At 36.2% G+C, this 16071-nt stretch overlaps 2 protein-coding genes across 15 annotated transcripts in view; one reads left to right on the forward strand and one right to left on the reverse strand.

The window, feature by feature from the left end:
* KMT2E (lysine methyltransferase 2E (inactive)) overlaps positions 1-10937 on the forward strand; it is a 92509-nt gene extending 81572 nt beyond the window's left edge. For 4 of the 6 annotated variants that reach the window (XM_081286023.1, XM_081286024.1, XM_081286025.1 and 1 more), the window contains 11 exons: positions 394-702; positions 3328-3582; positions 3765-3909; positions 4450-4700; positions 5048-5104; positions 5244-5807; positions 6821-7104; positions 7860-7948; positions 8059-8184; positions 8349-8446; positions 9307-10937. In XM_081286023.1, coding sequence (XP_081142149.1) covers positions 394-702; positions 3328-3582; positions 3765-3909; positions 4450-4700; positions 5048-5104; positions 5244-5807; positions 6821-7104; positions 7860-7948; positions 8059-8184; positions 8349-8446; positions 9307-10812 — 3684 coding nt within the window. In that variant the 3' untranslated portion in view covers positions 10813-10937. The remainder of the gene's footprint in view (positions 1-393; positions 703-3327; positions 3583-3764; positions 3910-4449; positions 4701-5047; positions 5105-5243; positions 5808-6820; positions 7105-7859; positions 7949-8058; positions 8185-8348; positions 8447-9306) is intronic. The other 2 variants (XM_081286026.1, XM_081286027.1) reach the window with 2 other exon arrangements.
* SRPK2 (SRSF protein kinase 2) overlaps positions 10910-16071 on the reverse strand; it is a gene marked incomplete at its 5' end in the record, with an annotated part of 239643 nt that continues 234481 nt past the window's right edge. For all 9 annotated transcript variants that reach the window (XM_081286031.1, XM_081286029.1, XM_081286033.1 and 6 more), the window contains one exon: positions 10910-15492. In XM_081286031.1, coding sequence (XP_081142157.1) covers positions 15308-15492 — 185 coding nt within the window. In that variant the 3' untranslated portion in view covers positions 10910-15307. The remainder of the gene's footprint in view (positions 15493-16071) is intronic.

The following is a 16071-nucleotide window of genomic DNA, read 5'->3' on the forward strand; positions in this document are numbered from 1 at the left end:
TTTCCATTTGGGCATGGTGGAACAGGCCTATAATCCCAGTGACTTGGGAGGCTGAGGCAGGAGGAGCTCACGTTGAAGGTCAGCTTTAAACGTGAGACTCTGTCTCAAAATAAAAAGGGAGTGTTGCTTAGTAGCACAGTACCCCTGGGTATACAAACCAACAAATTTACATACACAATTGAGTTAAATCTGTAATAAATTTTTAATTGTGCAGTTTTTAGGTCTGATGGGAAACTTAAGACTTGGAATTTAACACTATACTACTTTGTTTTTGAGTAATAACATTTTTAATTATGTGAATTTATTATGTGAATTCATAAATTTTGTCAAGTTAGCTTCTGAAGTAGAAGTATCTATAAACATAAAATTCCATTGTATTGTATTTTGAATTAGGAACAAGCAAAGGAAGAAACTGCTAACAAGCCAACCCCTGCCAAAGTGAATAGAACAAAACAGAGAAAAAGTTTTTCTCGAAGTAGGACTCACATTGGACAGCAGCGTCGGAGACACAGAACTGTCAGCATGTGTTCAGATATCCAACCCTCTTCTCCTGATATAGAAGTTACATCACAACAAAATGATATCGAAAATACTGTACTGGCCATAGAACCAGAAACTGAAACTGCAGTAGCAGAAATAATTACTGAAACTGAAGTCCCAGCACTTAATAAATGTCCTACAAAGTACCCCAAAACAAAGAAGGTATGACTCTTAATGAATTTAAGAACTGTTTCCAACTGTTTGTGCTATTAAATGGTTATATTGGTGTTTAGAAATCAGTCTATAACTTATCTCATAATGAACTGCACAAGAGGCAGCATCATTTTTATGCAGATCTTTTTGAGTAAGAATGAAAAATGAAGTGTAAAATCAAATACTATGTTTGCATTATTGTAAAGATGATAAACTATATCAAGACTTTTACATTGCCCTATGTACAAAATTTATATTTCTCTAACTAGTTTTAGATGTGTTACAGTACAGCCCTACCTGGTGCTGGGGACTGAATCCAGGGCTATTTGGTAAGCAAGTAGTCTACCACTGAGCTACATCCCCAGTCCCTATCTTTTATGGTATTTTTTATAAATTCCATTGCTTAGATTACAAGAAATAAATGTGATGAAATTATTGATTTCAATAGAATGTAAGAATGTGAATGTAGTAAGAATTTAGTAAGAAAGTAGTTTTATATCAAATTATTAATAAAAATCTTTGGAAATGCACTGTCAGAGTTAACAAACTAATTATTTTGAAACTAATCACTAAATTAAACCAACCTGGGCTTTTCAGCCAGAAACGTAACAGAACAGCTTTAATGAAGCTGCTGTTTTATCCCACTGAGATTAAAGGACAAAACACTGGTACCAAAGTGGTCATTTTTTAGGCTCTTTGGGGAGGGAATAGATCATAAATACATCTTCCTTTCACCAAATATTTTGAAACTTCATTTATTTAGTTTTGTTTTTATATAATTCAGTAGAGTTTGTAGGCAGGCTGCTAAATGAAGAAAAGTTTATTCTACTGTGAACCAGGGATTATACTTCAATAACAGATGTTAATTTACTTGCCAGAGAGTCAAAGGTTTGAGATCAAAGTGTTTCTGATTCAGAGTCAGTGCTTTCCTTATTGCACACCTACCTAAGGCAGTAAGCCAATCTTGTCTTTAATAGTGTTACTTTTGCCCACCTTGGAAGGACAAAAAATAATTTCAACTTATTTGTAATGAGAATAGGAAAATAAAAAAACAACTCGGGATTTAAAACATGTGAAACTACCTTCTAGACTATAAATGACATAAACCCTGCCTTTTAATTAGTAAATGACTAAATTGTTCTGGTCTAAGAGCAGAAGTTAACTGTATCTCTCTGGTGTGAAATGTAAGCTTCTAAATCCTGTATGATTCTCTTCAAAAATCTGTCAAACAGTGCCAAATTATGACTCCCCATAAACACCTTCTTCAACTTAATAATACATAATTCTTTGCCACATAGCATTCTGAGAGCTTTATATGTGTTTCTTAAAAACTCATTTAGTTGTCACAACACTTTTGTAGAGCTAAGTTCTGTTATGACCCTTTTTTTACAGACACATCTGGAAATGTGGAAAAGTTACATAACTTGCTCATAGTCACAGTATAAGTGGCAAAGACAGGATCATTCCCTAGCAGTCTGGTTCTAGACTTCATATGTTTTAGCACTATGTTCTGTTGTTTGTCCTACAAAGGAGCTATATACACACACAAAAAAGAGGGATACTTCTGAAAGATAGGAGCTATGTACTAGGGATTGAACCCAGGGGAACATTACCACTGAGCCACATCCCCAGCCCTTTTTTTGGGGGCAGGGGGTACCCAAGATTGAACTTAGGGGCACTAAGCTACATCCCCAGCCTTTGGGATTATAGGCATATGCTGGCGCACCTGGCATCCCCAGCCCTTTTTAAGACAGGGTCCCACTGAGTTGCTTAGGGCCATGCTAAATTGCTGCCGTTGGCCTTGAACTTGTGGTCCTCTGGTCTTAATCTTCTGAGTTGTTGGTACTATAGGTATATACCAATGACAGATTTTTTTAAAATGTGCATATTTCTGTATGTTTATATAATTGTATGTGTAAATGTATATATGCACATCATGCCTTTTCTATAATCTACATTTGTAATATGAAATTCAAAGGATTTTATTTGATAACCAGATAAACACGAATACCCAGAAAGCAAAAAAAGAAATTACCAAGAATTAAGAAAAGGACTAGGTAAGCCAGGGGTAGTAACACACACATATAATCCCAGCTACTCAGGAGACTGAGGCAGGAGGATTCAAAGTTTGGAGGCCAGCCTGGCAACTTAGACCCTGTCTCAAAATAAAAAGGGCTGAAAATGTAGCTCAGCACTAAAGTGCCCCTGGATGCAACCTCAAAGTACTATTAAAAGAGTTTTGTTCTTGAGTACATAAACTGACCTCATCTCTAGGAGACTGTGAGGAGCGTCTTGGGTAGAAAAATGCTACTTAACATTTTAAGCATATAATAAAGGCAGCAACAAACCTAAACTTAGTGTTGGTGGTACTGATGTCTCCTAAATTTTACAGTATTAAAAAACAGTGTTACAGGTAGCTCAGTGGTAGAACATACAGATAGATGCCCTGCATTCAATCTCCAGCACCACACAAAAAAATTGTGTAAAACATTTCAAGAATAAAATGAAATGTAGAATGATATACTGATTTTTGGTCATTGCATGTATATATCAGTTTCTACTTTGCCTTAGAATATTCTACGGGAAAATCTGTGCAATTAAATATATAGTGACCCCAATTTTCCTTTTCTCTAGCACTTGGTCAATGAATGGTTAAGTGAGAAGAATGAGAAGACAGGAAAGCCTTCAGACAGCCTTTCAGAAAGGCCTCTGCGTATAACTACAGATCCAGAAGTGTTAGCTACACAGCTCAATTCTTTACCAGGCCTCACTTATAGTCCCCATGTATACTCTACACCTAAGCATTATATTAGATTTACTTCACCATTCCTTTCAGAAAAAAGGAGAAGGAAAGAACCTACTGAAAACATTTCTGGCTCGTGCAAAAAGGTAAACTTTTCTTTCAATATAAAAATCTAGAATGAGCCAAATGTTATTCTCATTCCTTGCTACCATTCCTGGTAGTGAAATGATTTTTTGGAATTGGCTCTGCGTTTATAGGCTATATGAACAGGTACAAATCCTATTCATTTATTTCTCCATCTCTCCATTTTACTCTCCATTTTATTCAGCGATGGTTGAAACAAGCTCTAGAAGAAGAAAATTCAGCAATTTTACACAGATTTAATTCACCCTTTCAAGAAAGATCCAGAAGTCCTACAGTCAATGGTGAAAATAAAAGTCCACTACTATTAAATGATAGCTGTTCCCTTCCAGGTAGAATTTCTTTTTAGTATTATTTTAACATGAGAAATGTGTCAGGATATACACCTTTCTAACAGGCATAGTCTCTTTACTGTTGTGTACTTTAGCAGAGAAACACATTCTGATAAACTTTCTCATTTCTGTTCTCCTTTCTCATTTCTGTTCTCCTAGCCTTTTAGAGGAAGATAGATACAAAAACCTTGCTATGTAATATGGTGTGTGTTTGGGTTTACGGTTGAATTTCTAATGGCTTTGGGGCTGGGTGATTTCAAACAGATTCAAAAGGACTCTTAGAAAAACCTATCAGTACTTACATGATTTCTTTGAAACTTCTAGTCCTATAAGCATTCAGCAGGACAATGCTTGCTAATAGTGAAATTCACTTATTTGGGGGTGGGGAATACTTCATATTTGTTTTTTTTTTATATAAATGTTTAGTTTTGTGGTGAAAGTCATCATACTAACTGTTGATGAGATTTTCTTTCCCAGAATGTAATACATTATATATTACAGACTTATAGTAATTCTAACAGATTATTATCTCACCAACAGATTTAACTACACCACTAAAAAAACGAAGACTTTATCAGTTGCTAAATTCTGTTTACTCAGAAACCTCCACACCTACTCCTTCACCATATGCTACACCAACTCATACGGATATTACTCCTATGGACCCATCATTTGCCACTCCTCCACGGATAAAATCAGATGATGAAACTTGTAGAAATGGATATAAACCTATATATTCACCAGTTACTCCAGTAACTCCTGGTACACCAGGAAATACCATGCACTTTGAGGTGAGAAATTTCAATGAAAAAAAATTTTCAACTCTTGGTTTTGAGTTTCATTAAGAAGTTGCCCCACACTTCCTCTAACAATTAGTGTGCTGAGAATATAAAATAAAATTTGGGAACATATATTCATATGAATTTAAACATTTTTATTCAATGTTTAACTTTCCTCTTAATATATACAGTAGACTAAATGTATCAAATTGACCTGAAAGCAAATATCTTGAGGAATGGAAATAAAATAATAAAGTCTAAAACCAAAATGTTTCTAATTTTAAGTTTTCATTTATAAAAACATCATATATTTAGTTCATGTATTTTAATTTTCAATTCCCATTATTCCTTTTATATAGAATATTTCTTCCCCAGAAAGTTCTCCAGAAATAAAGAGACGCACTTACAGCCAAGAGGTGAGCTGTTATTTAAAAAAAAAAAAAGTTGCTGATTGTTTGGGTAATATCATTGTTTTGCCTAAATTACTGGTAGATTTTGAAGTAAACAGTCTCAATATCATTATATGACTTTTTTTTTTTTAAATTCTGTAAACAGGGATATGAGAGATCTTCAACCATCTTAACTTTGGGGCCTTTTAGAAATTCCAGTTTAACTGAGTTGGGTCTGCAAGAAATAAAGACCATTGGTTATACCAGCCCTAGGAGTAGGACTGAAGTCAACAGGCAGTGCCCTGGAGAAAAGGAACCTGTGTCAGACCTTCAACTGGGACTAGATGCAGTTGAGTCAAGCGCTTTACATAAAACAGTGGAAACACCTGCACATGACAGGACTGAGCCTAACAGTCAACTGGATTCAACTCACTCTGGACGGGGCACAATATATTCTTCCTGGGTAAAGAGTCCTGACAGAACAGGAGTTAACTTCTCAGTGAACTCCAACCTGAGGGACTTGACACCCTCACACCAATTGGAGGTTGGAGGAGGCTTCCGAATAAGTGAGTCAAAGTGCCTGATGCAGGATGATACTAGAGGCATGTTTATGGAAACAGCTCTGTTTTGTACTTCCGAAGATGGGCTTGTCTCTGGTTTTGGACGGACCGTTAATGACAATTTGATCGACGGGAGTTGCACACCCCAGAATCCACCACAAAAGAAAAAGGTTACAAATTTAACAATTTATAGTCCTTTCATAGTGTTTCTTAGTAGTAATATTGAGGGTAATTGATAGATGTATTATGTAAGGCATTCCTAATTCAGTTAAATGAGTTAAAATTTTTATGTGTACATTTCCCCCCAGATTATCTGTACATTTTAAAACACTTTGTAAATATTCAAATGTTTACAGAAAAGTGAAAAATTCTAGTGCTATGAATTGTCCTTGTTAAGATATATGGGTTTGAGAGAAATCTCAATATATGAGTAACTTAGAAGTAACCCCCCTCATTCAAAAGAGATGAATAATTTTATTCTTTTTAACCTTATATTAAGCAAGCATTCTTGTAATTGAATACATGTTCCTGTCAGCATCCCATAATACCAATACTATTTACACCATGGACATAAGTATTTTGTAAAGTATGATACTAATAATATTATACTGTGATACGCAAGTTCCATGATTTACCACCATTATTTGGCAGACATGTTGAGACGATTTAGAATGCCTTATTTCAGAAGAATGGGAGAAACTACATACAACACTTATTTAATTTGTTAATAGGCTTATTGCTTTATAAGTCAAAGAATTTTAGTGATGTGTGCTTTTAATTTTTATAACAGAGTCCAGTTGGCAACTTTGTGGGAAGCAATGTAGTATAGTGGAAAGAGCACGGGCTTTCAAGTAAGACCTAGGTTCGAATCCCGGCTCCAACACTCACCAGCTGTGTGACCTTGAGTGAGTGAGTTACTCAATTTCCTCATCTGTAAAATGGGGATGATAATATACCTATTTCATAGGATTGTTGTGAGGATTAAATGAGATAATGTATATGAATCATCTAAGTACAATGCCTAATATATAGTGGGCATTTGATAGTTAATTATTTCTTGAGAATCAAATTTTTTTATGTAATTTTCTTAATATAAATAAAATAATTTTCTTTAGAAAAAGAATGAATTGATTCTGTTATGAAAGACAAGAATAAAAGATCTGCCTTTTCTTTCTTGCTTAAGGTTTCTCTATTAGAATACCGTAAGAGACAACGTGAAGCTAGGAAAAGTGGCTCTAAGACAGAAAACTTTCCTCTGGTTAGTATATCACCTCATGCAAGTGGAAACCTGAGCAACAATAGTGATGGGTGTGTCCAAAGTAATGAAACCAGAGAACAGGCAGAAAACACAGCTAGCCTGCCTTTACCAACACCAGCTGCAGTTTATGATGCTACTTCTGAAGAAACCAGCAATAATTGTCCTGCTAAAGAAGCTGCCAGTGAGAAGAATGAACCTGAAGTTCAGTGGTAAGCCTGTTTTGAAATATGCTACTCTGGCAAGAAAAAGATTCCTGCTGTGGTTCTCCCAAGGCTAAGTGGATGGTGACTTGAAACATCTTTGCTGATAGTGTTTTAAACTAGCTGTTTGTTTATTTGCCCGAGTTGTTAAAGGTGTATTGTAATCATTCCTTTATTTATCCACATTTTTCATTCAAATTTTCCTCTTGAAAGAATTTTTGTCACAGTCAACCATTTCTTTAAAACCCCTACCATTACCTTGAAAGAAAAACAGGTTTAGAGTTTTCTTTGGTAGGAGTGTTAGCAGCAGCTGTTTTTAAGGTGAGGTCTTGGCAAAGTGGCAAGAGGACACAGTTACTCTGCTTCTTGTTCCTTTCCAAATCCTGAAAGTGTGTAAGGCGGTTTTTTGTTTGTTTTTTTGGTTGAAGCATATTTTGGTACCTTTGGTAACCTAAAGTGACTTTCTGAATATTCCTACATTAAAGTTTCCCCCTTCTTCTTTTCATCAACAAATTGGTGGAGGCAAAAAGAATTAAGTCTTAGTTATTCAAATTTAAGTCTTAGTTATTCAAATAAGTCTCAGTTTGGGGAGCAATTAGCAAAATAAGAGAAGATTAGCTATTTTTAAAGCTTTAACATGGAAGTATTTTCCCAATAGAGCAAAATCCTTGAACTGAGAGGACATGTGGACCTTCAAGGGACAAAGAATAATCTAACTGGCGGTAGCTTCTTTGAATTAAGGATGAACTAATTTTATTTTAAAGGACTGCCTCCACTTCAGTGGAACAAGTGAGAGAAAGGAGTTACCAGAGAGCTTTACTTCTTAGTGATCACCGAAAAGATAAAGACAGTGGTAAGTAAGCTTGTTCTTTCACCAAAAAGTGGAGACAGCTAGTCACCCTGCACCCTTGTTCTTTGTAAGCTCTAATATTCTCTTTGGTTACTGCTCTGCTTCATCTCTAGGGGGAGAATCACCTTGTGTCTCATGTTCACCAAGTCATGTTCAGTCTTCACCTTCATCTCATTCAAATCACATTTCCCAGTTGCAAGCTAAAGGCCTAGCCCCTTCTTTCAGTGAACTCATGGAAGGTCAGTAAGCAGATGACCTATCATGGCTATATTGTTTTAAACACCTTTTTGAATCAGAAAAAAAGTTGCTTTGAGTAATAGAAGGTACATCGTTTTGTGGTGTCAATAAAAGTCAGTATTTTTCGTATAATGTTACATTTACCATAGTTTCTTCTGTTTTACAGACCCTGACTCTGAAAATCCAGAACCCACAACTACAAATGAATGTCCATCCCCAGATACTTCTCAAAACACTTGTAAAAGCCCTTCAAAAATGAGCAAGGTAATAATAAAGACTTTGAACATGGCCATTCAGAAAAGTTGATGGTAATATGCAGGCAATTTTTTTTCTACTGCGTTAAGTATCAGTTTATGATTTCTGGATTCTTCCTTCTGAACGTACTCAGTTGTGTTTAATATTTTATTTGGTCTGTCACTGAGATTGACAGACAATTTGGATCAAACACTCAAGTTTTCTAGGCAAACTTTTAAAACTTACATTTTTAAAAAAGTTCACCTCTATTCTAGTGGTATCTAGGAAACTCATAACTTCATGAAATACATACCTAGTCAATTCTCTAAAAACAAAAGGTCAGGTGACAAATTCATGTAGAGGAATGATAATCTGATGCGTCAGGTAAATCACTGGGAACAGATGATATGGAATCTTAAGATTGGTTTTCGTATCTTAACAACAAAAAGATCTTTTGGATTATTTACGTGTGAACAGTTTACAAGGAAAATGAAAAGGTATTAAAAATCAAAATGGTCCAAGAAAGCAAGTTTATTTACCCAAACCAATCTATGCCCTGGATTGAGTATTCAGTTATGGAACTTAATCCTGAAGAGTGTTGGTTAAAGTAAGACTCCAAAATGCGTCTTTCTCCTTACAGAAAAATGCAGACTAATTTCCTCAACTTGTCTTCAGTAAAATTCACTATACACTCACTGGAATTTGTTGAAACCACTCACAGAAACTGGCCTTGCAACATCTCAAGCCTCTGTTGTTGACTTCTCAACCCTACATTTCCTTCCCCCTTTTAAAAATTTAACATATTAAACCAACAAGAATAAAACTCAAGGTTCATAAAATGTTTCTTAAGTTTATATAATATATCAAGTTTATTTGTTTTCTCTTCATAGCCTGGTTCACCGGGACCTGTAATTCCTGCTCAACCACATGGGAAAATACTCACAAAACCAGATCCCCATTGGGAGACAACAGTTATTGTATCAGAAGCTGAGAACAGTGTTCACCTAAAAACAGAGCTCCAACAAAAACAGCTATCAAATAACACCCAAGCACTTTCAAAGAACCATCCTCCTCAGCCACATGTTCGCAGTTCATCTGAGCAACTTTCACAAAAGCTGCCTTCTGCACCAACGAAGTTGCACTGTCCTCCATCACCCCACATAGAAAACCCTCCTAAGCCATCTACGCCTCACACACCTGTACAGCATGGTTATCTCTCACCAAAGCCTCCAGCACAACAGTTAGGATCTCCCTACAGGCCTCATCATTCACAGTCACCTCAAGTTGGAACCCCTCAGCGAGAGCCTCAGAGAAATTTTTATCCAGCAGCACAGAACCTTCAAGCCAATACTCAGCAGGCAACTTCTGGAGCATTATTTACACAGACACCCTCAGGACAATCTTCAGCAACATACAGTCAGTTTAACCAACAAAGTGTGAACAGCACGGCACCTCCACCCCCACCCCCACCGCCTCCTTCTTCGTCTTATTATCAAAACCAGCAGCCCCCTGCAAACTTTCAGAATTATAATCAGCTCAAAGGTAGTCTTGCCCAACAAACTGTGTTTACATCAGGACCAAATCAAGCACTTCCTGGCACCACAAGCCAGCAATCAGTTCCAGGACACCATGTTACTCCAGGGCATTTTTTGTCCTCTCAGAACCCCACCATTCACCATCAAACTTCTGCTGCTGTCGTCCCACCCCCTCCTCCTCCACCACCTGCTCCAGGACCACACCTTGTACAACAGCCGAATTCCCATCAGCAACACTCTGTAGCACATGTAGTAGGGGCAGTTCATGCTGTCACTCCTGGGTCACATATGCATTCTCAAACTGCTGGACACCATTTACCACCACCCCCTCCACCCCCTGGTCCTGCCCCTCATCACCATCCACCACCCCATCCTTCCACAGGACTCCAAGGTCTACAAGCACAACACCAGCATGTAAATTCAGCACCCCCGCCTCCTCCTCCCCCTCCTCCGTCCAGTGTTTTGGCTTCTGGGCATCATACGACATCAGGCCAAGCTTTACACCACCCACCTCATCAAGGACCTCCACTTTTTCCTTCAAGTGCTCATCCAGCTGTACCACCGTATCCCTCACAAGCTACACATCATACCACTTTGGGACCGGGACCCCAACACCAGCCTTCTGGAACAGGGCCACATTGTCCATTACCTGTTGCAGGTCCTCATCTCCAGCCCCAAGGACCAAACAGTATTCCAACACCTACTGCTTCAGGGTTCTGTCCTCATCCTGGCTCTGTGGCCCTGCCACATGGGGTGCAAGGACCTCAGCAGGCATCGCCAGTGCCTGGACAGATTCCAATTCACAGAGCACAGGTGCCACCAACGTTTCAGAACAATTACCATGGTTCAGGGTGGCATTAAAATGGACTCCAAAAACATTTTTTAAAATGTTCTGTAAGATAAACTGTATATTTCATATGTACCTATTAAGGTACTTTTTAAAGCTTGTACATGAAACTTTGTATAAAAAAAAACAAAAACAAAAACCAGTGCTCTTTCATTGTATTTTTCCCATTTTTGCTTTTTAAAATTCCTTAAAAAAAAAAATGTGCTAAGCCAGTATTAGGTATCTTTATTTTATAAGTGAACATTCCAGCTGTTTTCTGGCAATAGATTTGATGCTACATGATCTTTAAATTTTATTGTTGCAGTTGAATTCATTTAGTGAATGTTTTCTATATTATTTTCTACATATGCATTAAGTACACAGCTAAGTAATGGCACTATGAAGTTTTTTTTTTTTTTTTTGGTCAGCAGTTCTGTGAGTGCAACTTAGGTATAAAATGCAATACAGATTTTTATAGTTTGGTGTGGACATGGCTCATTTTGTTTTATCAGTTATTTGCAAGCAGAATGTAATTTAATGTATAGATGATTTCTAGTGTCTCCTGACAAACTGTAAATACTGCATTTCTTTTGCGTACATAATTGCTTACAGCTTTTTTCATTTGATATATAGCATTGTACATATGACAAGTCTTTTGCAAAACTGTGTGATCTTTGTGAAAGTAGTACAGTATATGACCTTTCATTTCTTTTTTATTTTAAATATACTGTCACATTGAAGCACTGGTTGGGCATTTTAATTCATGTTAATAAATCACAATTATGTCAGTTTTACCAAATTGTCCTGTACAACTTCTAAGATGGGGGTCTGCTTGACTGATTTTATGAGAGTTACAGTTTTCAAATACAATTTGTAAAGAAACTTAAATTTTCTTTAGTGACTACTACCTCAGGAGGAGAGCTAGAGGGAGTAAGAGGTTGGTCCCATCATGGTTTCTACTTGCCATTTTTGCAGGAGCAAGAATCACAGGAAATTAAATAGTCATGCTGTGTAAGTCTACTTAAGTATGTGACATCACAATGAATCCAGACCACTACAGAATTACACATGATAAAGAGTTACAGACTGCAATTTACAAGTTATTTAAAAAAAAAATTAGTCTGCCTAAAAAACAGCAATATCTAATTTGCACATTTTAGAACACGACTGAAATATTGATAAGTGTCTTTAAATTTGGCTTGGGTATACAAAACTAAAGGGAAATGGCATCATTTAAGATAAATAAATGGCCTCTCAAGTGAATTTTTTATTGCCTAAATATAAAATGCTAGTTCAATTTTGAAAATAAAAATTCCCAGCCTTTGCCTTCTACCTCTTAGGTATACACTAATTAAGTGTATACAATAGCAATGACACTGTTTTTATCAACATATTTTTCATCATCCAAATACTTTGACATAATTTGGGCACTATATACTATACATATTTTGTGCATTAGGAGAAAAAAAGTAAATAGACTTAAAAAATGAATGAGATTTGGTAGTAATTTAAGTCATGTTTTATGATTTTAATTTCCATTTCCTTTGAAAATTAGCTGACAATGGTGCATCAATACAGCTTATCTAGAGTTCAATCCTAATGAGCTTTAAGAACAAAGGTCAACTTTGCCATCATTGATCTTCAAACAAAATGCTGCTTATGTTAATGACTAAAAAAACATTTGAGAAGAAATGAGTTTACATCATCTGTCCCTCTTGATAGTTTCAAACACAGCAAAGTTAACTGGCATGTGAAATATCAATATTCATCTCTTTAGAAGGCCCCCACCTAAAGCATTTTTATTCCTACTTTGGCCTACTACAAAACTAATATATACATAAGCTTCTGTGTAAAACCGTGAAACAGTAAATAAATTCTTTGACTCTTTGATGGACACACACATTCTTCAAACATTGTCCTCTACCAAACTTTCATTTTAAAAAAGAGAAAAAATATGAAATTTTAGGAAATAATATACAGAAATAAACAGTTTCTCTATGCCCATGGAAAGTTCCCATACTTTATCCCATTAATAAGTTATGTATGGTCCAAGTACAGGAAGAAGCAAGTAGTACATCAGTTTTCACCTGAAAGTATATGCCCCTTTGAAGTTCTTAATATCCATTTGTTCTTGGCCCTTGAGCAGTACTGTTGGCCAATGTGCAGACAGCCAGGTTCTGAACTGGCTATAATCCCCTATGTGATCCACTGCTTGCAACTTTCCATGAAGACTTCACATGGACCACAGGAAAAAAGATAGGATATTCAATGAAGTTCACTAAACAGGCTATAATATTTAGCACAACTATTGGTTCTCCTTTGCCTTGTATGCATTCTTTATCAACAAGCCACCAAGAATCTGTTAAAACCATATAGTTCCTAATAAAATGTAATTCCTTCTAGAACAACTGTTTCTACATAGAAAACAAGTTAGTATTTAGGCTATTTTATCATAAGGATACCACCTTAAAATTAGTTTCCTTCCTAACATGAACTAAAACTGCATTAGACAAATTTCATTCAAGTATACTCTAACCTTCCAGAAAATTCTTACCCAGAGGACACATATGTACTCTGTGGCTCCTGTAAAAATGTTTCCAGTGCAATTCGTGAATAATAGCATCACTGGTCATAGAATCTACATGGAAACCTATAGCCTCACTAGAAAAACTTAGCATGAAGATTTCGTCAATGAATGGTTCATTCTACCTCACAGCAACATAAGATACAATGCCAGTTCCTAAGAGGATTGTCTCTCTTGCTCCCTCAGAGTGAATGCTGTTAAGGAAAATTTGAGAAGTTTAAAATGCAGTTAGTATGTTTTTGATGAAACATGGATAAAAAAGATGACAAGTTGAAGGTAATGAATCTACACTGTTATCATCTTTCCTAAATACTTTCTGCCCTCAAAAAATAAATGATTTCCTTATAATAAGCTTTAATGCATGTTCTACAACTACATATGCTGCAGCAGGAATGTTGGTATTCTTTTTAGTTTGGAAGACACTGAAAGCAAATGTTTGTTGATCCTGTCACTTCAAATATAGGGCAATGACCAAGGCAATGTCTGGAAAAAAACCAAACACTTTAATTTTTAAGACAACTGCAAGCACCTCAAACAATGGATTATTGTTACAACACTTGTTAGCTTTTCACAATCTAGTTATTGCAAAGGCATATGAATAAATGTTAATGGACAAAGTCAAGAAAAAAGAGGCACCTTAATGAATGTAAAATTTAAAATAAAAGACATTCATTTCACTGACATCTAAAAGAGGCTAAATATACCTCTATATATTAACGTTCTAAAATTGTATTGCCTACTAATGGATTTTGTGTCCTGGATTCTACAATTAATTTTAAGGAAATGCATAAACAAAAACTGTGTGCAACCTGCAAAGGGAAAATCATTTTCTCATTCATGGAAAGACAAAGAAAAAGCTAGTATAATAAGCTGTGGTAGCCACACATAAAGCTGCCTATGGAATGAACGTGATCATTGTTACCTTTGAGCTGTGAAAAGTATTCTTCCCACCGCACTGCAAACTGTATATACCATACCTTGTGTTTAGACAAACACGATCATGCTTTTCCAAAAAATATATATATTTTTTCATTCCACACACTGAACATGTTTCTCTTGTCCAATTTCATGTATTTAACTTACAGTGTTTGGAGAAGGCAACACAACGTGGTACCAGGCTATCACATTTTCAAAGAGAAATCGCTTTTTTTCTTTTAAAGTACTTTAAAAAATATGCAAAAATACAAATGGAACTGCCCAATTATAAGGTATATTTTAGAATGAGAAGCATGTCTTTTCTTCTTTTAAAGTGCCATATAGGGAATGACATCTTGTTACCCAGAGCCATTTTATTTAAAAATCTAATGTAAATGGACTGTTATGGAATGAAAAATTTGCACAACTCCTTGAAGCAGTGAGTCTGCTACATGCAACTTGGGCTACAAAGCACTAAGGACTTGGTAGCTTTTCTGAAAAATTGAGTCCCCATCCCATACTTAATGGAAAGTAACATTTACAAGGGTGCATTTACATACACTATAATACAGGAATGATGTCCCTTTGCCAGAAGATAAAATTGTACATTTCCTTGCTATTTCTTGGTTCCAACTTGATAATTTCTTAAGATTGTAAATTATATAGTACTCAGCTAAAATATTTCTTCATAAATAGTTACAAAACCTGCCAAAACACAAAGGGGAAAGTATTTTTCGTTCAAAAAAATGACATTTGAATGTCACACAACACGAGAAACAATGCTTAGAGACATGTTATTGTTTCCAGAAGAAAATGGTCAGTAAACTACTTAGCTGAAGACAAAGACTACCCTTCCCTAGGATCACAGTGCACAAAAAGCAAAATGTCAAACAACAGTACCTCAAAGCAAAATAAAGGTCTGAGGATGAAGCCAGCTCACTTGTAATCCTGTTAAAGAATGAGAGTCACCGTTTGGGTCCAATGTACTGGAAAACATTTGCTAGCTCAGAATGCTATATTTGTAGAATTTGCTAAGAATTCAACCAAGGATGTCGAAGGCATTCGCCAGCTGAGGCTCGTTTTTCAGGAACCATTTCTAACATCGGGATCAGGAAATCTGTAAACTGTGCAGCATCTTCATGGGGCCAGCCATACTTTTCTACAAGTACATCAAAGAGGCTCCAGGGCTTCAGCTTGGTGATGTGCCGCAGTTCTCCTGCAGGGAGGAAGAAGGAAAAAAACCACACCAATATCAAGAAAGCTCCAAATTTGCATTTCCCATAGTTGGTTCATCCGGGTTCTTTTCACTGAAGCAGACAACCTACCTGCTCCACACTTTATGGCAACAACAAGGAACACTAGGCTTCCCACCCTAAGCAATTATCATTGTGACCATGTCATATACCAAATAAGTCTGGTGGATGTAAATAAGGATTAATTAATAGTTCATTCACCTCAGTTCTAGGTTAAATAGGTACACTGATAATGCTCAGAATGTTTTCATTTCCAAAAGCTGACAAAGCCACTTTCCTCCAAGTTGGGATCTTTGGTAATTTGCAAGCTTGCCTAGAAAAAGCTGTAGATGTACACCATTTGAAGTCCTTGCACAATTATCTCTTCATGTTATCATGCAAAGAAAAAGGAGTCTTTTCTTGTAGAGTAGCACAAAGAGAACTTTTTGTGATGGTAGAGATGTACTTTTTATCTGTGCTATCCAATTTGAAAGCCTCTGGCCACATGTGGCTAATAAACATATGAAATGTGACTAGTGCAATGAAGAAATAACATTTTAATT

This window comes from Spermophilus citellus (assembly GCF_964194105.1).
Source record: "Spermophilus citellus genome assembly, chromosome: 3".
NCBI lineage: Eukaryota > Metazoa > Chordata > Mammalia > Rodentia > Sciuridae > Spermophilus > Spermophilus citellus.